General features: G+C 42.5%; 2 protein-coding genes across 2 annotated transcripts in view; one reads left to right on the forward strand and one right to left on the reverse strand.

Annotated features, from left to right (window-relative positions):
- tdrd9 (tudor domain containing 9) overlaps window positions 1–25,528 on the forward strand; it is a 32,117-nt gene that overhangs the window by 1,077 nt on the left and 5,512 nt on the right. Inside the window, exons 2-30 of the mRNA XM_033643642.2 lie at window positions 5,201–5,283; window positions 5,411–5,478; window positions 5,985–6,206; window positions 7,197–7,319; window positions 7,492–7,572; window positions 7,656–7,820; window positions 7,914–8,017; window positions 8,107–8,226; window positions 8,413–8,497; window positions 8,573–8,630; window positions 8,784–8,888; window positions 8,978–9,075; window positions 9,181–9,312; window positions 11,212–11,374; window positions 11,489–11,552; window positions 12,435–12,498; window positions 12,601–12,645; window positions 13,200–13,253; window positions 15,029–15,145; window positions 15,287–15,394; window positions 15,563–15,663; window positions 16,510–16,680; window positions 17,506–17,617; window positions 17,730–17,945; window positions 18,795–18,884; window positions 18,971–19,228; window positions 23,441–23,608; window positions 24,045–24,115; window positions 24,202–24,311. Of these exons, the coding sequence (XP_033499533.2) occupies window positions 5,201–5,283; window positions 5,411–5,478; window positions 5,985–6,206; window positions 7,197–7,319; window positions 7,492–7,572; window positions 7,656–7,820; window positions 7,914–8,017; window positions 8,107–8,226; window positions 8,413–8,497; window positions 8,573–8,630; window positions 8,784–8,888; window positions 8,978–9,075; window positions 9,181–9,312; window positions 11,212–11,374; window positions 11,489–11,552; window positions 12,435–12,498; window positions 12,601–12,645; window positions 13,200–13,253; window positions 15,029–15,145; window positions 15,287–15,394; window positions 15,563–15,663; window positions 16,510–16,680; window positions 17,506–17,617; window positions 17,730–17,945; window positions 18,795–18,884; window positions 18,971–19,228; window positions 23,441–23,608; window positions 24,045–24,115; window positions 24,202–24,311 (3,356 nt within the window). The remainder of the gene's footprint in view (window positions 1–5,200; window positions 5,284–5,410; window positions 5,479–5,984; window positions 6,207–7,196; window positions 7,320–7,491; window positions 7,573–7,655; window positions 7,821–7,913; window positions 8,018–8,106; window positions 8,227–8,412; window positions 8,498–8,572; window positions 8,631–8,783; window positions 8,889–8,977; window positions 9,076–9,180; window positions 9,313–11,211; window positions 11,375–11,488; window positions 11,553–12,434; window positions 12,499–12,600; window positions 12,646–13,199; window positions 13,254–15,028; window positions 15,146–15,286; window positions 15,395–15,562; window positions 15,664–16,509; window positions 16,681–17,505; window positions 17,618–17,729; window positions 17,946–18,794; window positions 18,885–18,970; window positions 19,229–23,440; window positions 23,609–24,044; window positions 24,116–24,201; window positions 24,312–25,528) is intronic.
- Window positions 958–4,900, reverse strand: rd3l (RD3 like). Its single transcript, XM_033643648.2, has 3 exons — window positions 4,304–4,900; window positions 3,092–3,433; window positions 958–2,478 (listed from the first exon to the last, which is right to left on the reverse strand). Exons 2-3 carry the CDS (start codon window positions 3,403–3,405, stop codon window positions 2,112–2,114), a joined length of 681 nt encoding a protein of 226 aa, XP_033499539.2. The 5' UTR covers window positions 3,406–3,433; window positions 4,304–4,900; the 3' UTR covers window positions 958–2,111.

A 25,528-nucleotide genomic window follows, 5' to 3' on the forward strand; every position in this document is an offset into this window, starting at 1 on the left:
TTTAAAAATACCTCAGTGCACAGAAATATTTGAAAATAGCAGCCCTTGGGTTCAGAGTTTTGGCTAACATTAATATTTGGTATTAGCCAGCATTAGCTGCATCTGTATGAACTAGGGGGAGACGGTCATTGATCTGTTAGCAAACTGAGGTAGTTACTCCTTTAGCATTTTTTATGGATGCTATTAGCTTTTTATTATCAGACAAAAATCTTTATAATGGCTAATGTGTCACAAATAGAGGTAACACTAGTCCCAGGGACTATTTTTAGGCGTCATGTCAGGTTGCAACAATGAGACTTTTCATCCTTTGCAGCTTGCAAAGAAGAGTCTGTCATCATTTTGGAGCCTAACTAAGAAATCAAATTCAAATTCCTCAGTCAAAGTCAGTATTGCAAATCCTGGTGACATATGGTCTAAACGTAATGGTAGTTGGTGAACAAAGATTTAACTTAGAATTTATTGTGGATGTCTTTTAACCATTAACGATTTTTTAAACCTCAGTGCTCACTGTATTAACCACGAGACTTGACGTTTCCAAAATAATGGGTCTGCTAAGGACATTACAGTAATGCTTAACAACACACTTAGTCGTGAAACTCAGTTGTGAAAAATTGTCAGCATGACCAAAGCTACCTTTTCAGTGATTGTCACCAATATGAGCACACAATGAACTGTTTCATGGCTGTATCCTTGCCTCTCTACACTGCAAGGGATTTAGAAAGTACTCAAATTCAAGTTCAGTGTAAAAACTCCAAGGTCAGTTCACACCCCCTACTTAGGTTTTTTGCAATTTCAAAATATACAGTTTCCTCAAATACCCAAAATGCCCAAATTCCAAGAAAATTAAATGCTTAAGATATGATCTCAGTGTTAAACCCAGGTATCACAGGATGATTAACAAATTAGGAGACAAAAAAATTACACAATTAGGTTTTTTCCCCCAGAGTTTTCTATGAGCTTTGTTTTTTTATTGTGAAATATTTGACAGTTTTAGCTCTTTTGGGCTCTAAACCCACCATGACACAATTGGAGAGGGGAGCATCACTCTTTGGTTTAACAGCTCGAAAGTTATACACATTTTCAGCCTGTGCCAAGCAGCCGCAAGTAGATGTTGCTTCAAATACTCACAACCCTCAAAGGCTGTGACCCATTTGTCTAGGTCATGCATGTCTTCATACCCTGTGCCCTTATGGCATCACTTCTGCCACCTGACAATATACATTTGAAATACATGCCCAACTGTACGAAGTCTAATGCCCACAATACATCGGACACAGGCGTGGTGCGACATGTTAGCTGCATCATTCCTGCAGCAGACCACAACCATCACAATTCACTGATGCTGCTAAACTGAATACAGAAGCTGCGCTTGCCTGTACGGGTATTGCACTGCTCAACTCCATTTTTGTGCAGCTGGAATATTTTTTTGTCTAGATGTGGTTCTACAGCCTTCTGACAGGTAAAAGCTAACTGTGTAAAAAAAAAAGAGAGAGAGGAAAAAAAAAGAGCATAAGTCTGTTTAAAAATGGCAAAAATGAATACCTCATTGTAGCAGAGGCAGTGGGAAGCAGCTGAGCAGCCTTGTGTGTTTTTACATTTGACATTAAAATACATGAGTCAAATCAATGCATCCTGTTGTTAAAATGATGATCCAGTTAATTAATTCAGTACCAGTTAATATAGTCTATACACTTCCAAACCCTCCATAACCAACTGCATTATTGCTTGGCAAAACTCAATACATACAGAGTAAAGCTGGCAGCAACCACACACTGCAGAGACGGAGTCTGTGTAGCAGGTAAGAAACCGTGGTCCACTCTTCCTACGTGACACACCGCGTCCATACCCCATGTATTTCAGCTGTAACTTGAGGTTTTTAATCAGGACTACAGAAAATCAGTCTATTAAGTAGAGTTTAAAAAGAGCAGGTGACAAACTAGTTATTGTAATTAAACAGTTCAGTACATTGTCCAACTATCCTAATGTCATCTTCACATTTTTGGTTACAAGCTACTATATATTTACAACTAATACAACTAGTCAGGTTTGTGCGTCTTGTCTCCATGAAGTGGAGACTGTTTATAACTGTTTATCCGCAGCAGTATGTCTTCTCAAAGTGTAGTGCTGTATGTCCCTGTAGGCCTGAGAGGAACTGGATAGTAATATGGAAGGTCCCAGTCCCTAGTGGACCCAGCGAATGAATTGGAGTGCCGCATGGCCCGATCCACATATCCAGAGATTGTTGGGATCTCCTCCCTTGGGTGGTCTCCACAGTTGGGGACAGTGGGTGTGACAAAGCCTTGCTTCATTATGTAGCGGCTGGTCCAAGCCTCCATTGGTCGGATCTGTGCTGGCTGCACTGAGAGGTAGTCGTCTTCCTCATACTCCTTTTGGCTCAAGAAGTCTCTCAGCACCTGCTTGAAGACAGACGCCAGCTCCCAGGGCCTTATGTTGTTTGTGGCAAGCACCTCACGAAACCTGTGGAGAGATGCAACCGATAGTTAATTATACACTTGTTGAAGTAGCAAGGATTTACATCAGCACCGTGTCAGTGTCCCACATTTTGTATTGACATCTTATAGTATTTTATAATTCAACCATGAGTCTCTTGTAGATTCAGGAATGACACATCTAGGATGACAGCACCGATTTTTAAAATGGTGCAAACATTGTAACACATTTTTGCTCAATATGTTATTCTTTGGTAACATGGTTATGTAAGCACACAGTAGTGACCCAGTAGTGAGTTAAATGGGAAATGAATAAGTAGGTCACAGTGCTCAACCATGTAGAACAACATTTTTTTTATATCATTATGGCTAACAAGGAGATGATGAGTGCAAACCCCGGCAGTCTGGCTTCACTCAGCCTTATAGGGCATCCTTCACCTTCACATGTTCACACCCTACATTGCCTGCCTCTGTGACAGTAACACATAATGGCTTTCTTGGCAGCTTGCCCTGCCTCCCATTCCCTTTGGGTCTTCTCTGCTTTGCCTGCTGTCAGGCCTTGTGTTGATACAGCAGCAGCTAGCCACTGTTGACAGCATACTAATGTGAGGATGGAGCATGGCATGGCCACTACTAAACACCTGGAGAGCACCGTGGCTGCGTGGATGGGTGGGATCTGGGCACACAGAAACTCCAGCTGGTGTAGCTCTGATGTTGGGATGAGGGTCCGTAACCTGGGGTACTTCTGAAACCAATGGAGACCCGGGGGGCTGTGGGTCAGCCTGTGCTCCTGTTCTAGCTCCCTCGCCAGCCGCTCACGTTCCTCGACATGCCACAGCAGTTCTCTGATTAACATGCGACTGGGTATGACCCCCGAGGACTTGAGAGGTGGCGCTTCATCCTGAGTCTGCACTCTTGTTTCATGGGACCATTTCATCCAGCTGAAGAGGGGCATGGCAGTCACAGCAGACAGTCCTGGAAAACTGAAGAAACAAGAATTATTTGTCATTCAGGACCATGAAGACATGACTTCCCCACAATGCTGTTTTAATTTGAATATGCTGGAATATCTGTTGCTTTAAAGGAAGTGCTAATATCTCTGAGTTACGCTTACAATTGACAAAACAATGTTAGACCATGTGACGAACTGCACAACAACAGATACAACAAAAACAGCTAACATAGGAGAATGAAATGTAAAATGAGGCCTAATGATGGAAAACTGGAAAATCAAATTTGACTATAAAACAAGTCAAAATAAATAGTTTCTTGCTGGTGATGAGGAGGAAAAAAGAAATAAATGTATCCAACTCTATTTCTGCCAAAATCTTGCACTTGTACCAAAAATGGGGTCACACTTTCAGCTTCAAAGCTGACAATGACAAATGTGTGAAAATATTGCCACCTCAATTCTCTGAGCGAGGACATGTTAATTCTCATTTTATCCATAACCTGTTAATGTAGCCCTATAATAATTAAAATTATGAGGTTGACAGTGAAAGATGATCCCCCTGTAACCAAGCTGACCTCTGGTCCCTGCCTGATGGGTGCACTGATTGCCTTCAGTTCAAGTCAAACCGGGTGAAGGACAATACCCCAGGTGTGTGTATTTGGCTTTTTTCCCCAGGGTGATGGATCCAACACAGCTTCCACCTGGGATTTAGATGGATTACATGTCCTGCAGGGTCAGAGGTCAGCCTCACCATATACAAACTGTAAGGCTGCAAAACAGAGATGTTCAGGTATCTGATTTGATTCTAGTACTTAAACGATAGTCAGTCTTTCATCATGTGCAGAAGGAACTTATGTCGGTAACATCTGGCTGAAAATTGAAAGGAAAGACTTGTACTTACAGATGAAAACTGCACCGCTGATATTTTTTGAGATATACAGAAAGTGGGCAAAGATGAGCTTTTCACAAGGTACAGCCTCCAGCTCCTCGTCCCCATGGGTCATTCAATGTAAACTTCATTCCTTCACTTGCTTTCGACTACGTCCCTTAGTGTCAAACACGATCAAAGGTGCCCAGGTATCGGCAGCAATCCTCCAGTGTCTTGGTTGTTGGAAGCGTTTTTTCCTCTTTGTGTTGTGGTTATTGTCTTGTCCCTATTGTCCCGCCCGCTGTTCCTGTCATGCAGACCTTTTTTCAGGAGAGTTAGTCACACACTGCTAACTGACTAAGAGCTGTCACCTCTCCTCTCCTTTCACCCCACTCTCCTCTGTGGAGTGTGCAGCTTTGTTGTAAGGTCAGCTGCTTTGTAGCTTGCACGAAACGTGTGCATCGGAGAGAAAGGAAGAGGGCGAGAGTGCGTGTGTGCACAAGCCGTGGGTGTGTTGTATTTGAGCTCCTCTTAGTACTGTCAGGGTTTGTGCCTGCTGTTGCGATAAAATCCTCCCCCCGCTAAGAGAGATCGAGAGGCAGAGACAACTGGGAATGCTCTCCCAGCTACAGCGCCGTGGGCCTGGCTGAGCTGACCAGTGGGAAAGATGAGAGGAGGCAGGGAATCAAATGAGCAAAGTTTCACATTGTACCATGTGATAAAGTGGGCAGAGCTGCTGGTATTTTCACCCACTGTGAACTTGCATTGGAGGTTTACTTTTAATGATGAGTTCAGTGTTACTCAACTTAAGATTAGTGATTTTATATCAGCCTGTACTTAAAGCCCGAAAACTTGGGCAAAAAGAAAAAAGGAATTATTGCAATTCATTGGTTAATAGAGCTGCTTAAAATTGCTTTTATTTTGTTATAGCCCATCAGAGGTTCCTGATGAGAACAGCCTGAAAAATGCCGGCACTGAAGAGGGGCGGTCACAAAAACCACAGCATGCCAAGGGTGAGTATTAAACTTTTTGTTAGCTTTTTCGTATTCTGCACCCTACTCACTTACATTGTTAGATATACAGAAATTTGCCCTTAACGGTGTAACCCTGTTTCCTGTGCATTTGATTCTAAATCGTTAGGTGCTGCTCCTCCTCCACTCGCCAGCTACAAGTACCCCAGCTTGCCCATAACCAAAAACAGACAGGAGGTAAAATGTACCATGCATACACCACAAACCCCCAACCACACAGCCGGAGGGTCTGAAAATACACTCATTCCCCTACTCTGTCTTTTAATCACATTAAGAAATGACCATTGCATCCTCAGGACATTGGTGCACTTAAGCTTTTACTGTTTGCTTGAGATGAACTCAGTGTCATTGTATGTTGCAGAACTAACAGCTAACTTGATATTCACTGGTCTAAATTTTTCTGTTGTCTAATAAAGAGTAGTTTGTGCACATTTTAGGAGCTCATGCTGTCATTTAAGCTGCACTTTCTTAATGCAGATTATAAAGTGTGGACTTGCGGTTACAAATCAGCTTAGCACATCCATCTGCTCTACAATTTCATAACTTATTTTTAAATATATTTGATTTCAGTGATATGGTACAAATAGCCAAATGGTGTTTCTATTTTTGTTAACTGTGTCTTTTTTGACTGTGCACATGTGTCTGCTTGTGTCTGTGTTTTATGTGCACGTGCCTGCTTCCAGCTGATTTCCCTCATAGAAAACAACTCTGTAGTGATCATTCGAGGAGCCACGGGCAGTGGAAAGACCACCCAGCTGCCACAGTACATTCTGGACCACTACAATGAGAAAGAAGCCTCATGCAACATTGTGGTCACCCAGCCACGCAAAATAGGGGCCACCAGTATTGCCCGATGGGTTGCCGCACAGCGGAAGTGTACCCTGGGTAGTCTGGTGGGATATCAGGTTAGTATAACATATAGACATTATCTAACATTTTCTCTCTTAATAAAAAAGCGGACAAAAAAAAGAAAAGAGTAACCCTTGCACCTCTCTTTAAACTTAAAAAGAGTGTTTGTATGCATGTGTTAACAAGCTCTTGTGTTTGCATCGTTGCTAGGATGTCTGGCCGTGTTGCACAAAGCTCTGAAACAGCATGGCTAATAATAACTTTTATCTCCTCCGCTTGGTGTAGACCTCTGGAGCTAAGGATGATTTCACTGACAGTGGGAGCAATGATAAACAGTTAGTGTTAGTGAGAGATATTATGCTCAAGTTATGCAGCACACCCTGAGCATGATATTCTTTATTTGTCTACCTCAAAGGTGCTTTTTGATTTGTGTCATAAGCCCTTATGAAATATCACTAATTGCTGTAAAAGAGAGCTCTCTCTTTGTTCCCCTTCCTATTTTCTGTCTGTGAAAGACGTGCAGTCAGTGAATGGAAAGTTCTTTTGTGTTCAGAGTTGAGTCGGCGAACCAAAAAGTATTTCCCCGAGGTTGGACACAGGGTAGCAATGTATTTTATTACAGGTCACTGGTGTTTTCTCCAAGACCAAGCAGAAATAGTCATGCTGGCATGGTAGATATTCATTTTTAAGACACTGGAAAAAGTTGAGGCCTAAAGCGACTGTAGAGGAAGCAAACTGTGGCTCCTCCTGTTACTTTTCTGGAACAGTTGAATATAACCTTATTCATAAAACTGGCAGGAAGGAATGACTAGAAAATATATAACAAAAGATGTTAGAGTTGTATCATGCTCTGCAGCTGAATGTGCAAGAAACAACAAGAAATAACATGTTCTCATCAAATGCATTTTAGTTCCTGTCAAGCAGATGCCTATGGTCTGTAAATGACTTCTCCAAAAAAGAAATCATGGTCATTTTCAGTGTCAAAATAAAGCTACATGTGGTGTTGTCAGCATTTATGAATACAACTGTGCATGTTTGTGTTTCAGGTTGGACTGGAGAGGATGGCTACTGAGCACACCCGACTCATCTACATGACTACAGGAGTGCTGCTGCAAAAACTGGTTTCAGCAAAGTGTCTCACAGAGTACTCCCACATTTTCGTAGATGAGGTGCATAAACATGAGGCAGATCATTTTCTCTGCCAGCTGGTGCCTAAAATAATTTTAGTTTCGTCTTTGGTTGTGTTTGTTGTAATTTCTGGTCAACGGTAAAAAGCAGTTCCCTCATGTTCACTGCGTTTGATTCAAGGTTATTTTATTTAGTTGTTTGTCTTTGCCCCAGGTTCATGAGCGCACTGAGGAGATGGACTTTCTCCTGCTGGTTTTGAGAAAACTTCTGCATTCCAACTCAAGTTATGTCAAGGTAATCGTGAAGTAAAATCCCTGCTCTGTCCTCCTTTTGCATCAGTTGAACTCTCAATCACAGGAGCTGTTTTTTTTTCTTAGATCATCCTCATGTCAGCCACCATCGACTGCCAACAGTTTGCTGAGTACTTCAGCACCCCAGTTTGTGGCAAAATAAATCCGGCCTACGTGTTTGAAGTGGAGGGGGCACCCTATGCCATTAAGGAGTTTTATCTGGATGACCTCTACAAACTGTTTCCACACAGGGTAAGAAGATGGTAAATGTTTGCTGATGCTACAACTACTCTTTGTATTGAAGCTACATAGTTAATGTGTGAATTTTGCATCTGTCTTTATCAGGTTGAGTCGAGTCACCTGGATGACCCTTACATTTCAGTGGAGATGTACAATCTTGCCATCAGTCTCATCCAGAGCTTTGATGAAATGGAGGGCAACAATTCCAAGTGAGGCCTTGGTGTTTTAGCCCACTTGACTGCTTTTCCAAATGGGCAGATACACATAGTAAAGATCATGTATGTTTGTGTTTGAGCAGCATAACAAAGACAGAAGGTGGCATGAGTTCATCAGAGCGGGGCAGTGTGCTGGTTTTCCTGCCTGGTTTATATGAGATAAACTACATGCAGGAGGCCTTGGCCAAGCTCTTCCACAAAAGGTGAGCCTCTGAGTTTATTTCTTTGTTGACTTTTTCTCTGTAGTGGAAGGGAAGCTGTTGGCTTCCCAATAAGACAAATCACTTTGTCTATCAGTAATAATGCTCAGAATCGGCATTTGTAGAATCCATACTGTTTGTCAACTTGTAATGGAATGCTTACCTTTATGATGTGCTTCTGTTGTTTAGACTACAGGTTTATCCTCTCCACTCCACTGTGACTTTGGAGGAGCAGAATGGCGTGTTTCTGTGCCCTGTCCCTGGATACAGGAAGGTAAAAAACATTTATTTTATTCTGTGTCACGTGTTGTCAGTTCCTGCTGTGCTGATGATTTCCTCATCTTAACAGGTCATCCTTTCCACCAACATCGCTGAGAGTTCGGTGACCGTTCCAGACGTCAAATATGGTGAGGTGTTGAAACTTCTCTTTGAATGTCAATGAAATTAGTAATTAGGAACTTCCCTATTATCTATAACCTAAATGTGTGTTTTGTAATAAGTATTATATAATCTGAAGTGGTATTGTTTCTTTCCTCTTTTTTTTTTTTTTGACATCACAGTGATTGATTTTTGCCTGGCCCGCCGCATGGTCTGTGATCCAGATACCAACTATCAGTCTCTTCGTCTCACCTGGGCATCCAAAACCAACTGCAACCAGCGCAGAGGTACAAAACTTAGAACACAGACGTTTATCTCTGAAGTGGAATTTTCTGTTCCCTTCTGTCCTTTCAGACTTACTTCCTCTCTCTGTCAGGTAGGGCAGGTCGAGTGTCTAAGGGCTACTGTTACCGACTTGTTACCAAAGAGTTCTGGAGGAATGAAATCCCAGACTACATGATCCCTGAGATGCTGGTAAGAGAGTGCACATGATGAGGGACTTTTCTTTGTTCATTTTTTCCCTTGCTTTGACCTTAATTAGGCAATCAATGTATGCCATCGTGTTTGCCTTCCTCTTAGCTTGCCCCGCTGGCCACCATCATGCTGAAGGTGAAGCTGCTGGACATGGGAGATCCTCGCTCTGTCCTTTCCACAGCCCTCTCACCCCCAAACCTCAGTGACATAGTGAGGACAGTGCTTCAACTCAAAGAGGTAAATAAGTGCAGATTGATGATTCCTCTCTGAGAGAGCCATTAATGTCTAGTCAAGTAGGAGAATGTAGCTGTAGTGATGTATTTGGGCAGGCAGCTGACCACCCAGCTCTGTCACACACTGTTGGACCAGGAGCTCTCTGACAGGAGCTTAACGTCAGCCAGTGTTAGTGTTGTCAAGTCTGTTAGGTGAGTGTAATGAAGGGCAGTGTTGTGTCATTATATGGAGTATGGTGTGAGTAAGGGAAACTGAAAGAAGTGTATAAAACCAGGGAATTTGAATACAGGGATAAAACAGACAACAACAACATGAGCAGAAAATCAATAACAGACAAGTTGAGAAAAGTTGTTATAATAATAACAAAAGTTGCCACTTTTAAGAGGTCAGTTGAGATGTCCTTCAAATGAATCTAGCGTGACTTTCTCAGACAAGGAGTTTGAGGGCCGAGGAGCCTCATAAGCAAAAACCTATCCAGCTTTAGTCCCAGGGATTTAAAAACTGCTGGACAATCTCTGTTTGGGGATCTCAAGTCAGTCTCTGGCTCACAGGCAACCAGCAATTCAGCAATGTACAACCAGGGCTCCCGGGGATCCTTAAAGTTTTAAAAGGCATCAAAAGTCTTAAATCTTAAGTTGCCTTAAGCTGTAGGAACCCTGTATATAACTCATGAAGTGTGATAAATATAATAAGGAAGCGTCAATGATTTTTTTTACCTAACAGGTAAATAGTGAAGGGGAAAAAGTACCAGCCATTTTCATGTCTAAATACTTTAAAGTCAAACTGTTATTTTGAGGAAAGGTTTTATGAGTTGATTGGAGGTATAAATAAAGCCTGTTGTCTTGAAACTAAATGCATATTTCTAGGGATGCACCGAATATTCGGTAACCGAATATATTCGGCCGAATATTGCAAAAAAACACACATTCGGTATTCGGTGGAATAAGTTAAAAGCAAGGCCGAATAATAGTGGCGTTTTGATAACGCAGTCAAACGGCGTGCCGTGACGGGCGGAATAAAATGTCGGTAGTGTAGCGATCCGTCTGTCACGGCACTCGCATTTGCGACTAAAAATAGTTTTGAGCGAGCAAAATAGGCTTAAATCATTCAGCAGGCTATGCAAGCAGCCTACAGATTTCAACCAGCAGCAGAAACGAAAGGTGAATCCCACCGATTGTGGGTTGAATGGGGGTCACAGACACAGACAGTAACGTTAATGTATTCCTGTTAAATACGGCGGCCATCAGCTTACCGGGCGACGGAGAAGTCGGTTCCAATAATATCCTCTTCTTGGTGTCATGACTGCCCAGAAGTACCTGAACAGCTGAGACAGCCGAACACAGGTATGTGATGTGTCAGAGAAGAAACGAGCCTTTCACATTTCTCTCTTTCTGGCAGTAACGGCCCACAAACCTCACCGCACTTTAGGGACTGTTCTTTACTTATGAAGGGACTTGTCAGGGGAGGAGGGTGGCTGGTTGATTCTTATTTTATTTATTTATTTTATTTTGATCCCCCCTATGTTAATTACTTATTGATTCTGTTTTTGAAGTATGAATAAGTCAGTAAGTAATTTATTCCATTGAAATATCATTGATGTATTATAGAAAAGTGATTTATCTTTTCATAAATGACAAAAGGTACATCTGCCTCATTTTCGCTGTGGTATCGTGATACTACTCAGAACCATGGTATTTTCATTGGTATCGCACAGTGGGTCCCAATTTTGGTACCGTGACAACACTAATCTGGAGGGGGTTCATCTGCAAAAACTAATGAAAAACTAAACAACGATATTCGGTATTCGGTACTCGGTATTCGGCCAAGCGTTTAATAATATTCAGCTTCGGCTTCGGCCACAAATTTTCATTTCGGTGCATCCCTACATATTTCTTTCTGTAGATGGGCGCGCTATCTGCGAAAAGTGATGGCAGGGGTCACAATGAGGATGGGGAGCTAACGTTCCTGGGCCGAGTGCTGGCCCACTTGCCCGTGGACCTGTACCTGGGGAAGATGATTGTCCTGGGTCATGTCTTTGGCTGCCTGGATGAGTGCCTCATCACAGGTCAGTCTGCCATCATGTTACTGGATTGGACCTAAGTTACTGCAGATGTCTTTGTGCACATAATGATATAACATAAATGATGCAAGCGACAATAATAGTTTCTGTTATCCTCAGCTGCTGCGCACTCTCTGAAGAGTTTCTTTGCCATACCATCGATGCAGCAGCTTGCTGGCCACAGGTGAGTCACATTCAGCAGCCACACTGATTCAGACTGCCAGGCTGTCGCTGAGGATCATTTTTGTTTCCCAAGATATTTGGGACATATTGTCATGTAACCGACTCCATTGGGTCCAATTTCTAACTATTGACTCACTTTTACAGCTTTAGCTGTCACAGTGATTTGTGGTTAGTGATACGTGGACTGATTCTACTCACAGTTTTGGATTCTTCAAGTTGATAATTGTGAATGTACTTTCAAACCTTCGAGTTTTGAATAAAAAGGAGTGCAATTTAAGGAGCAGGTCGTTCTAGTTTAAGTGGTAAGCTAACCTCTCTACTATTCATGGAATATAGCCTTAAGTTTTTTTGTCAGGTACTCTAGGCAACAGGGGTGAGTATTACAGCGGACATCCTACTTTGAGACAAAGGTTCATTCGGTGAATGAGCGTAGCTGCCAGACTGTCTGAACTCAAGTCTTATTCATTCGCCTCTTGTTGCGAGTGGGCAAGCGGACAAAATCTGGGATTTATGAGCAGTCTGACATTTGTTAGGCTGACACGGTACATACTGGACACTAAAAGGAGCCATTAAAAAAGATTTTTTCATTCATTTTCGCCTGTCACTATTCGTGGCTAATGAGATGCCTCACAGTAGAAAATAGATGCTGACAGTCCAAACAAAAGCCATCTCTTTGGACATGCGAATCACTAAAAAGTTTAGGAAAAAGCTATCCATGCACTGGTATGTTTTTCTCGTGGTGCCCATGTAAATGCAGACAAGCCCCAAGTTGCAAACCTGTAACATGTTTTCAACAGACTACTTGCAGGCCAGAAACAGATATTGGTTCTGTGTATTGTATGTTTTTTTGTGTGTGTGCACTGAATAGTATTTATTATTCCAGGAGCATGTTGGCTTTTGCCCATGGCACATCAAGTGACTCCATTGCTTTTGTCAATGCCTTCAAGGTAACGTGTCTGATGGCAAGTCAGCAGCAAGTTGTGGTGTTCAGTGGATTTACATATTTGCCTGATGGCTGTTGTTTTTCCCCTATCGTCTATTACTGTCAGGCATGGCACTCATCCAAAAAGAAAGGACAGCTGAGACACCCAAAGGTGAACAAGACAACAACCAAACATGAATGAGCTCACTGAAACAACACACATGTATAAAAAATGCAGATTTTCTTTTATACATGTTGAAAATCAGAATTGTCTGCTGCTGCTTTTGACACTCTGCAGTTATTCATCTTGAATTATTTTCAAGATTGGTATTGAAGTATACATAATTGCTCTGTCCTAGTTGTAATGAATTAACACAGCACTGAACAAATGACATTTAGCACATTATAGCTTTCAGAGCACTTGCCAAGGGGAAATAGATTTTGCGAGCACCACAAGCCAAGTGCCATCTTGTTTCATTATGCTGGAGAGAAGGCAGACATTTCTATGGCTGGTATCTCCAGTACTTGGCAACTCGCACCAAAACAATCTAGATTGATAAATTGCTCTACATGTAACAGGAAAATATGTATTTTTGAGTTTGGGGTGAACTGCCCCTTTAAAATGTAAACTATTAACTATAGCTTTTTATTTGGACGTTAAGAATCAGTGCAGCACCATTTTTTCTTGAGGAGTTAATCTTTGCCTTTGCTACTTTCTCCTCTTAGGACGAGTTGGACTGGGGAAAAGGGAACTTCATTCAGATCAAGAGGATCAGGGAGGTACAGAGATGACGCACAGAGCTGTGTCCCATGAATTCATCAAACCAGATTACAGGAAATCTTTGTCATTACTTTTCTAACAGTGAACAACAGGCATTAATCCCGCAGTTGGTAGTTTTGTATTACCAAGAATGAAACTTGCTTCTCTTGAGTGACTGATAGTCTTGGGTTTTCATAAGCTTTACTGCAGTTGGTACAGTCAGACTGTTAACATGTTATTTTTTGATGCTGTCAGTTTTCAGTTGCAAAGGACAAGGTAGGTACTATTGACAAAGTTTAAACTTGGACAGATTTTAGCTAGTTAAAGGAGACCTATTTTGCTTTTCCTTACTTACTGTTATAATGTTACAATGCTTGATGTTCATATTACACGTGGCCAGACTTTCAAATAATGAGGTAAATGTGTGTAAAATCCCAGTGAGTAAAAACCTCAGGCTTCAGTCGGTTCTGAACACTGTTTCTAACGTTTTGTTCTACTTTGGAGATGAGCTGACATTAGCTGGTGACAGATTTCTTTATGGCCATCGGCTCTAGGCACATGACTGTAGGTGTTTTCATTACGTACACTGCTACAGGGAAATCTGTAATCTTGGTAGCCGATGTTAATTTCCCCCCATTTGTGGATCAGGATCCTGCTGGAACATGTTTGGTTGTAGAGATTTTGGTTTAGAACCTTCTATTAGTGATTTTTTTTTTTTTTTTTTTTGGTAGAAAGTGCAACTGTACAGTCCTTTCCCCAGCTGCAATGACGATTCAGTTACACCAAAATGTGCGGATGACCTGTAAACACCAACCAGTCAGAGCACTGGGCCTTTTCAGGAGGGAGGCTTAAAGAGACAGGCGCTAAAATGCAGTGTTTCAAGCTGATTGTGAATACTGGTGTTCCAGCACAGACAGTATGAGGAACAAAAGCATGTCAGCATGTTTTAGTAGAAACCCAAAATACAAGTGTGAACCTGAAAATGAGCACAATAGGTCCCCTTTAATGATCATAGCTGAAGGAACTGTAGGGGTGATGTGGTTCGGGGAGAGTAAGTGTGTGGTGAGCAAACAGAGTCTCGGTCAGAAGACATCAATGGCAGGGAGTGGAATGATGGAATTAGGCAAGGGAGCAGGCAGGTTTCAATGCAACACCAGTAGCTTTTATTTATCTTTGATTTGATCTTTCTGTCGTTGTCACATCTTATTTTCGTGTGCTGCATCAGAAAAAGGATAAACAAAAAGACAATATAATTACAAACAAACAACGGAGTGGTCAATTAAACAATAAACAACAAATAAGTATGGGTGAATATACAATCCACAACTAAACAGTAAAATGGTCAAGCGACAAACAATCTTACATGGCTCCTGGCACATGTCTGGGAACAAAGAGAGTAGGGTAGCAGAGCACATGTCAGCAAAGCCACCACAAAAGGCATACAAAGGAAACAATCAAAATGATGAATTGACCACTCACGTTAACTTGAAGACACACACAAATCAGGATACATGTGCTGGCAGGGAGTGCAAAGGATGAACTGAGGGGTGAACAAACAATTTATAGTCTCCGCCCCTTACCCAGCAGGTAAGGTGGGCGTGGTCAGGTGGCAGGTATCTGCTGGGTTCACTTTGGCAGATTCACCATATTTATTTGTATTTATTTAGAAAGAAAAATGAACCGAGAAAGCTCCGGGTCCAGGGAGTCTTTTCAATAGCCTTTGGTGCACAGTTTACTGTTAATCAAGTCAACTTCCAGTCTAATGAGCTAACATGAGCAGCAACTCACTGTTAAGGTTGCAGAGCTGTATGAGGACCTGAAGAAGCGTGTGTCCCAGTTCAACATGCATGTGCCAGAGAGCCCTCAATCCACGGATTACACCAGCACACACAGGCAGAAGTTCATTCTTCAGGTGAGAGTCAGTGTTGCACATTGAATGAGTGAAGCTATAGCGTATGCTTTAGATCAGTCATCACCATGAAAAAATATTCAGCTGCTGAATATACACACCTAAATCTCAGTTTGTTCTGGGCTGCATCTCTCTTTGTCATAGGTGGCCATTGCTGGAGCCCTCTACCCCAACTACTTTGTCCAGGGAGAAATAGATGAAGACTTGGCCTCCAAAGATTTGAGTGGCCTCAACCCCAAAACAACAGTTATGGTATGACCTAGTGTTGAGAACCAAGAATAGATTAATTTATTATATCATTCTGACTGGCACTTCCTCTGCTGTGTAACGACTGGGCTTGGTACGGCTATAGTCTTTGAGCCTAATTATGTAGGAGATAAGGATCTTGTAAAATAACATCAGACCGCATTTTGTTTTCAGGTGAGGAACCTCCCTCCGTATGCTTTCCTGTACTACAAGCAGCTGCAGTCTCTGTTCCGCCTGTGTGGACAGGTGAAAACCATTTCCTTCGAGAGCTCCAGGTGCTGAACACCACTGTAGCAAATCTTTTATCTGCTCTGACCTTTTTATTTGAATGCAAAATATGTATTTTTTTGCTACTAGGGGTCTCCCAATCAAAACAATAAGAAAAGACAGACTTTGAAGATGTTGTGATGTAGCACGTGATCATAGCAGTTGTTGTCTTCATTGTTAAATGATTAGCATTGCTGAGTAAAATCTATCTGATGTGACTTTGGCAGAAATCTTGTTCACAGATAGGAAAATGTGTGTCTTTGTTTAGTCATGTTAATTCATGCTGAGTCATTTCATTCTAATGAAATATCTGCAAGTAACGTTGGCTAACATAACATCAGCTTGCTAACACCAAGTCACTGTAGCTACTGTAGATAACATTACGAGGTGAATTCAGTAGTGGGACGGTCCGGCGCAGTTATCTGTGGTCAAAACAAGAAGTGAAAATAATTTGATGAGTGAGTTGAACCTTTTGGCATTGTTATAACTACCCGTACACATGGCACATGGCTGGCATAAGACATTTGTCATAAATGCACAAGCTGGATCAATATTGAAATATATCAACATATTCGGACTGTACTGCGTTACTGTGTTGCAAAATGGCAACTTCAGTGGCTAAAGGTGATATGATGCCATCGACAGGTGAAGGAATGAAACTGCCATTACCTTAGATAAAATTACAGATTACAACATTTTGAATAATACAAATACACACCTCAACAAAATATACAACATAGGTCTAATGGTTTTTAGACCTTTTAATGCAGAAATGTCACATATAACACCTTTAAAGAACTCTGAAATGTGCAAGTTATAATTTCCTGACTGCATGTATGTGTGTGTTTTCTCAGAGCTTACTTGGAGTTCTACAAGACATCCCAAGATTCGGGGGTGCTGCCTGAGGTGTCCCTTGCCCTCCTCCTGGATCAGCAGAGTCTCCCCATGGAGCTATCAGTCTTCCCCTCTGAACAAATAGAAATGGTTGCTGGGAGTAGAAACATCACTCACATGAAACATTCACGGTATGACTCTGTTCACACAATTTGGAAACCTGTCTCTATGTGAGTGAGTGAAATCAGCAGCTGCGTGAATTAAAGGGAAAAAAAACATTTGCTCATTTCATAAGAAAGGTTGAAAGGGTTTGACTGTGTTGGTCTTTTAGTGGGTTGACAAGTCCCAATCTTGACAGTCTTTTTGGAAAATGGAACCCCCTGCACCGCAGGCTGCATTGGTCAGTGCCCCTGCACTGACCCTTAATATAATCTGACATTCCCGCACTCTGTATGACTCTCTGCAGCTATCACTTGGACTCAGAGAGGGGAGGTTTAAGGCCGAGGCAGCACCAGCTTCTTCGTAGTGGCCTCTGGGAAATGGGAGATGGGGTCACTTTGCACCTCATTCAGCACAGCTCTATTTTTCCTTTAACAATAATTCTACTCACCTAAAACACCTAAACTGACAAATGTTGGATAACTTCAAATAGATTTTATGTTGTGATTCTTATTTGACATCATTTTTGACACTCCACACCTCCAGAGGAACTAGATTATAGCTCACATGTTGACAAGCATCCACCCCGTTGAAGTACTCCTGTTAGCAAGACACAGGGGCTCTTTTGCAATAGTTGGAAAATAATCGCATTGGTTGCTGTGATCAATAGTAAACTTTGAATAAACTTCAACATTTGCAAGTTAATTTTAGGTTTATGCTACCTTATGAACAGTTGTCAAGCAGCTCTGTTCACTATTAACCATAATAATGTGATGATATGACAGGCAACCTCAAAACAACAATAAATACTATTAATATTAAGATAATATTAAAGTCCAGTTCTGTATGTGCTGCAGAGTAAACGTAGACTTCCAGAGCCAGTCTGTCTGCCCGGTGGGAGTGGTGAGCAGCACCATTGACCCAGACAAGCTACCCCCCAACCGCTTCTTTGTGGTCAACATCACGGAGGTCAGTTCTTTGTATTAACATGGTCACACAGAGTTCAGTTTCAAAATAGATGAGCAGTTGTTGAGTTTTTGACTTAATGTCTGAATCTTGAATGGATGTATCTTCTCTTCAGGTGGTGGAGGTGGGTCATTTCTGGGGCTTCCGGGCAGATGAAGCCAGCTTGGAGAAGCAGCGCCATCTGACAGCAGAGATAAACATTCGTACACTAAACCCTCCAACTGTGTCGCTCTACCCCAACCTGCTGTGTCTGGCTCCTTACTCTGAGGTCAATGACCAGAGCATGTACTACCGTGCCAAGATCCTGCAGATGCGTGGCAGTTCTGTGGAGGTGAATGTTGCTCACAGGCTATCGTTCTCTGGTCAGGATGTAATGCACCCATTCAGTTTTCTCATAACAAATGTCCGTCTCTCTCTTGTTTGATTTTTAATGTTATTTTCTAGCAGCTCTGTTTTATATGATCACAAAAAGCTGCTCAGAACTGGCTCGAGGAATGTGACTAAGAGCTTAAGGCATAGATTTGGCCTCCAGATTCCCCAGATCCCAATTTGGTCAAGCGTCTGTGGGACGTGCTGGTATCCCAGAGGTCCTGTGTCCTTTCCTTGACAAGCCAGAGCCAAGTCCAATCCAAGATGGAACCTCTGACTTGTGGAGGTATGGACACAGGATCTCAGGGGGTGTCCCCTTGTATCTGAAACCTGGGCGCTGGCAGAGGGTCCTTTTGAGTCCTGTGGGCTGCAAGGCGGGGTACTGGCATGTCCACGGATGCTCAGTCGGATCAGGATCTGGGGAATCTGGAGGCCACATTGATTGCTTGAGTTCTTTGTCACATTCCTTGGGCCGTTCCTGTGCAGTTTTTGCAGTATGGTGGTGGGGGGAGTGCCATTATCATGAGGGATGTCCTCAGTCTACAATGGTGTTTGGGTGTGTGGTGCGTGTCAAGTAGCATTCCCATGAATGGCAAGACTCAAGGTTTCCCCGCAGTGTATTGCGTGATCAATAATATTCACTTCACCCTTCACCTGTTTGTCGTTTTAATGTTGTGGGTGATTGGTGTGTATGTACATATAGTTTGTATTGTCAGAGTCAAAGTGTCGACCACTAACAGTGTTAACAAAGGAGTATGTGATGTGCTGTTACTTTGTGCACTAGAGCAAAGACTATGTTGTTGTCCCGCAGGTGTTTTTCTTGGACTTTGGCAACACAGCAGTTGTTTCCTGCAGCAGCCTCAGGGAGCTCCCTTCTGACCTCCTGTCTCACCCATTCCAGGTACAGTAGCAATAAAATGAGTTAAAACAACGTATAACTTCTACTGTTCAAATGGTGACACAAAAACACTCTGCTCGTGATCTCAGGCTCAGGAGTTCCAAGTTGCTGGAATGCGTCCTTCAGCCCAGTCCATCATTTTGGGGAACCAGTGGAGCAGCCGAGCCCGCAACCGGTTCATCACACTGGTGAAGGGCCATTCACACATTGTGTCCCTGTACTCCATCCTCCATGGCGTCATGCGTGTGCAACTGCTCATCAGTGAAGAGACCAAAAACACCAGCGTGGTAGACATCTTGGTCGAAGAAGAACATGCTGTAAAGGCCGAAGAGAGCTTTGATTCCAAGGTGACACAACAGTTGAGCCCTAATGAAATGGGTTTGGCAGCGTGAAATACAGAAATAAATCAATCAGTCGTAACATGCCCTAATCAAAGCAATCCCTCACCTAAATATGTCCTTATAGTATCACTGACATGCTCCTGTCGGCTTGAAAGGCGCTCGATAAAAGTTGGTGGTTCTCTCTTCAGAGAGTGAGCTTTGGCTGTTTCTGCCAGTTAGAGTGGACTCCTTTTCATGATCAATAAACACCCAAACTCCCTAAACCAGACCTGCGGTATATTCCACTCAATCCCTGTCAGTGAAAATGCTTCGTATGTTTAACATATAGGCCTCTAGTTTCCCTGCGCGGCACAGGGTGGCGAACCCCGCGCAGAGCTAGTTTCGAGCAGCGCAACCCGAGGCGCACTCAGTTTGGTAGTTTGGCAGACCGAGGTGCGCTGAGATGGGTGTGGCGGCGCAGCAGGGGGAGGTGTCGACAGATCCAGCTTGGCACAGTGACAGTTTCGTGCCAAAAGGCTTTGTTGAAGGTGCGCTAAAAGCTCGCCAGCTGAAACCAGGTCTACTGTCAGCGCAGGCGGAGAGCAGACGGTTGTAGTGGAAGTTTAGCTGACCGGTGAACAGTGCGCACACGTCACCAAAACCGCACAGGCAGGTTTCCAGAATGTCAGGCACATTAACGATGCAATAAATACCCACAAAAACCACTATTCAATGAAACTATCTGCAATTAGCACATAAATGTATCTCTGTATCGACTGTCCCGTCACATCTGATGTCAGATCAAAGGGGATTGGCACAGTTTGGCACGCGTAATGAAAACCCAACCTGATTTGATTAACACAGCTGCAAACTAATGAGTTCACATCCCTCTCAGCCAACCACAAACAGCCACAGCATCAGATAGGGAGTATATATTCAGCATCTGTCATCTTAGAAAAGTCAAAAGAAAAGAAACAGTGAGACTGCAAGAGAGAAAGAGAGAGCGCACGTGCACGAGAGAAACGCAACATTGATTTACAATTGTGGTGACCTCCTCCCAAGCTACCTTTGCATCATCAGCCCGTGGAGGTCTGCTCGCAGTTCCATATATTCGGACACTGCGAGCTTGGACCTCCTGGACCAAAACATCAGCACAGGTGCGCTGCGCCTCCGCCTCGCCCGGTCTGCGAAACTAGAGGCCATAGATTTGCCGGCCTGTGGCAAATTATGTATTACGTTTGCTTATTGGGCCCATGCACATGCAGCATATTTTGAGACACGACATGTGTCCCGGCCCTAACACTACTCTGCTCATACAAAAGGGCTGCCCCCTTATAGTTGACCAGAAAGGTCAAAACCTATATGACTGGACCGTGTGGGGAATTAACTGTAAAGGACAGACACAGGAAGAGGCCTCGCTCAGCAGTCAGACAGGAGTCACGTTACAAACCAATCACAGGCGACAGATATATTTCCCTTCTTCGTAATAAATACAGATGATAGGCATACCCGCTTATAAACAGCAGCTAGAAGAAAATCTGCTCTGCATTCAGGATTTCAGGTAAATAGGCTATCGATGCTTGTTAAGGTTGCTTAGCAACCGCAGATGCAACCTGCCGCCGCGCTCTTGAAAGCTGGCACAGAAAAGGCACAAGAGTATTGCCAAGCACCCAACCTTGGATTTCCAGACGGTTAAAGACGCAGCATGTGTACTGTACGGCCCCTAATTTCCAGGGCTGGTACCTGTGGTTATTACACAGGCTAGTTAATAACATGTCGAGCAGGAAATCCAAAGTGTGGGATCATTTTGAGAAGGTGAAGGACGAACCCAAGGTGATATGTGAACTCATCTTCATTGGTCAACTACATACATGACGTATCATCTGAAACATGTAAGTAGCTACATGCCCATTAGCCACTTAACACAATCATTACTGCTTTGCCGACAGCGTCATTAACAGGTAGCAGGTCAGTGTGTGACGTGCACTTGTAGATAAAATATTAGTCTATATACAGACTCTACATTCAGTGAATGTAGAGTCTGTATATAGACTTAGGTGGTATCCAAATTTTGTTACTGTTAAACCTTCCCCACATTTTCCCGGGGTATACGGTATTACCGTGACTAATTAAAAATCACTTTAAAGGGCTCAGAGGGAGTCGTCAAAATGTCGGCTTGTGCCTATACCGTTCAGAAACATAATAACAAACATTACATAGGCCTAAGAATACTGAAAAAATAACAACAAAACATGTCATCAATACCATTCTGAAGTCATCAAGTACTAATCAAAAGTCATCAAGTACCATTCTGAAGTCATCAAGTACCATTCTGAAGTCATCAAGTACCATTCTGAAGTCATCAAGTACCATTCTGAAGTCATCAAGTACCATTCTGAAGTCATCAAGTACCATTCCAAGGTCATCAAGTACCATTCTGAAGTCATCAAGTACCATTCCGAAGTCATCAAGTACCATTCTGAAGTCATCAAGTACCATTCCAAGGTCATCAAGTACCATTCTGAAGTCATCAAGTACCATTCTGAAGTCATCAAGTACTAGAGTTGGGTGGTATCCAAACTTTGTTACAGTTAAACCTTCCCCACATTTTTCCGGGGTATATGGTATTACCGTGACTAATTAAAAATCACTTTAAAGGGCTCAGAGGGAGTTGCCAAAATGTCGGCTTGTGCCTATACCGTTCAGAAACATAATAACAAACATTACATAGGCCTAAGAATACTGAAAAAATAACAACAAAACACGTACAACATTAACAACTTTTATTAATATTTAAAAAAAAAAAAAAAAAGTGCAAATGCAGCAGTCAGCCAAACAGAATGAAATAACACTGTCCGTGGGCTAGAGTCCACTTCCAAAAAAGGATCAATAAATAACAACGGCAGCAATGATAATGTGTGCTATACAGCGTATCCGACTGCAGCGGCTACTGTCCAATGGTTTATTTTTAGAACCTATCAACATAAATCAAATACATTAAAAGCACAGCTCTTCAGCATGTTTACTTTTTCCAACTGGAGCAGGGCACGTAGTGGATTGACAACTTTGGCCGCGGTGCTGAATATGTGCTCTGATGGAGAGCTCGTGGCACAAACGCACAGGTACTTTCAGGTAGCCCTCGACATCAGAGGAAAACGCCTGGCTCCATCACATTTCCACCTGAGAAGGAGGTCTTCATCTCCCTGAATAACAGGCTCACGGCAACAGGCAGTTATCTCTGCTCCTGCTCGCTCCTGTATGGTGCCAGTCTGTAGGCAAACCCCGGAGATCTTGCCTCCAGAAGAAGTGCGGAAGAGCCCTGGTTTCAGGTTGTAGGCAGTTTGTAGTCCGCGTGATAATGACCAATCATGTTTGAGCCGGTTGCAGTTGTTGCCAGGTTAAACGGTCGGTGCGGTGAACTAACGAGGTGGAACATAATTGGCGTCACTGCAAACTCTGAATCCATCACAATGGTTCAGCATATTTACTTATATATAAATGGAAGTCGGAAATTGTAATTCGCCTCCTCTGCCCAAATCAAACCGGAATGCCAAAAAATCGGGGGTCTGCCCCCAGAGGCTGTATTGTCGTCTGCCAGAAGTCAGATGCCGAATACAGCCGATGGGTTCAGAGAATGATAAAATATAGGCCTATATTAATGAATGTTCATTAGTACGGTTTTGTATTTCTCTGTAATGTAGCATAGTGTTACCAATGTTACTGATACTATTCTTTCTCACACCTTCAACTCAAACCATTGTGTTGCCCCGCCCAAAATAATTAATATAATAAAATAATAATTTAATAATTAAATTAATATCGTAACCATGCAGGAGACTACTCGACTAATGGCCCTAAATGATGACTATTGGTCGACAAGGAAAATTCTGAGTTGGGGGCAGCCCTATCATAGAGTTACACAACCAAATGTTCCCCTTTGTGCTTGCAGGACTGATTTTTTTTTTTTTTTTTGGTCCAGCAGATGTTGTGGTTGGACGCTGTGAGCAACATTGCTTTGGTCTCAATCAAAGTAAAAGCATAAATCATTTAGTTGGTTGGGGTTTTTGGGCTCAACCTGTCTGTAAAGCACACAGGAAACCCTGATGTGTTGAGACAAAACTTAACTGATTTTTTAATAATAGAAATATCTCTGCCATGCTAGAACAGATGGTGGAAAATTTATATGAATGCTGTGTGCCCTTTTCAGTCTAGATGTATTTTATATGTGTGCTCTTGCAGCAAAACCATGAGGCACTGATGTCCCTGTACCAGGACATGGAAAAAGGTACATATGTCCCCAATGCTGCCAGCAGCTCCTGGACAGATCGTAAGAAAGAGGAAAAGGAGCTCATCGACAGCCTGCTGGGCCACTTTTCCAAAAGCTCCCAGCCCTATTCCAGGACAAAGGCAAGATAAACTGCAGCTCACAGAATACAAGCATATTTATACTACAGTCATAAATTTATTTATTTATTTATTTTTACAGTTGCTTCACAGATCTAAAGAAAAAAGTAATCAGGATTCAAAACAGTTAAATAATTGCAGTTTATTAAGAGAAAGCCTTAGGATTAAAGTGGGTTTCGAGGAGGGATTTAAAATAGGACACAGACTTTGAGTGTCTGAGATGCTGAGAGGGATGACAGCATCGCCTCTGTCTGTTGCCCTGTTTGTCCAGAAGATGGAGCCATTTCGGTGGCTCAGTTCATGTGTTGGTGTTCATTCAGAGGCACACCCATTCTGTCTGACGAGCAGAACAATGACGACAGGGTGACTGTCAACAACAACTAGTGCACGAATACGTCATGTGGTGTGTCTGACTGCAGCCTTTCTTCTAACACCACAGGTTCGGCTGCATGGACCAAACAGTCCTTATAGGATAAAGTTCCACAGCTTGAGCCAGAAGACCTTCTACAAGTAAGCATTTACGTATACACGTACCCAGTTAAATGTGCCCGTTATAAATCCCCCAAGTTATTGCTTACAAGTGTGTCCTCCTGCAGGACGGTGTGTATAGAGAGGAGGAGCATCAACTCCTTGGCCCTGAATGAAAACCCTCACTACAAACATCAGAGGATGCTGGTGGCTGGGACTGTGTCAGTCAACTCCACAGGTACCAGATAAAGCTTCTCTTCTGCTCTCCAATACAAACTCATGAGCAGGAATTAACAGCTCAGAGCTCCACTAATCAATACTTTATATTAACAGTGGATAAAATGCCTATATGTAATGTGACAGGAGATGCTTGAACCAACAAACACACACTCTGTCAACCATCTCTGCCATCCCTCAGCTCTGCCACTTTTAATTTTGGCAGCTAATTTAGATTTAGTCTTTAGACAAAAAGGCTTATGAGCACGGTTCCCAAGGTAATGGAAAACCTGAACAAAAAAATGAAATTCCACAAGCTCATTTTCCAGGTCTGGAAAAGTCATGGAATGAGTAAAATCTTGGTAAGTTTTGAAAATAGTCATGTAATTTTGTTATGCGGAATAAAACTATTTGTTAAAGTAATCTTCTGTGATGAAACATTACATTCAATTTTTTTATGTAGCTGGTGAGATAACGTAGCTCTAATATGCGTAGATCCCAAAGTTTTTATATAGATGCCTCACTGATGCTTTTAATCTGTGCCCAATTTTCAAGATAGAGCAATTGACATGGGCAGCCTTGGGCACATTACTCAGAATGCCAATGTGCACTTAAATTTCATTTTATCTGCTGTGAAAGTGATGTCAAGTCGTTCGAAAGTTCCGAGCAATCTCTTTTTTCCCTGAACAAATTAACCAATGTGCTAACCAAACTTTTGGCTGTCACTACCCCATTCTTGAGCTGTACTGCTCCATGCCAGGGGAATCTTTACCGTTTTGTTTGTGTTGTACATTGTAAATGGTCATGGAAATTTTATCATTGGCCCTTGAGAAGCCTGTATTAGTTTTAGTTACATTTTAGGCTACATTCACATTACAAGCAAATTTTTTTTTCGCTGTCATGTTACACAAATCTGATTCTATGTACTGTGCACACAAACAAACAAACATTTTTTTCCCATCAGATCCAGGCTACTTCCATATATGGTCCTAAATCTGTTGTATATCTGATCACGGATCATTCATCTACTGTGAGAATGGTCATATTGAAATTCATGTGTTTTTCCCAGTACATCCATGGTTTTTTAACGTCATACTAAACTGCGCAGGAGCAGATTGCTCGCCATACAGTGTCAGAGTCGTCCATTGAAACTATAAAAGGCTGCTGTGGTAGGCTGCCCTATTCCCCAGCCTGACTGCCAGAAGCTTTCAGCTTGACAGCATGCCTACATGCCATGAC

The sequence above is a fragment of the Epinephelus lanceolatus genome, chromosome 15 (genome assembly GCF_041903045.1).
Source record: "Epinephelus lanceolatus isolate andai-2023 chromosome 15, ASM4190304v1, whole genome shotgun sequence".
In the NCBI taxonomy this organism is placed as follows: Eukaryota; Metazoa; Chordata; class Actinopteri; order Perciformes; family Serranidae; genus Epinephelus; species Epinephelus lanceolatus.

Excerpts from the sequence above, each read along its gene's own strand:
- rd3l (XM_033643648.2), bottom strand. The coding sequence starts at position 3,405 with ATGCCCCTCTTCAGCTGGATGAAATGGTCCCATGAAACAAGAGTGCAG. Across the intron at positions 2,479-3,091 it reads GCAGCCACGGTGCTCTCCAG|GTTTCGTGAGGTGCTTGCCA; the intron begins GTGTTTAGTAGT and ends ATCTCTCCACAG.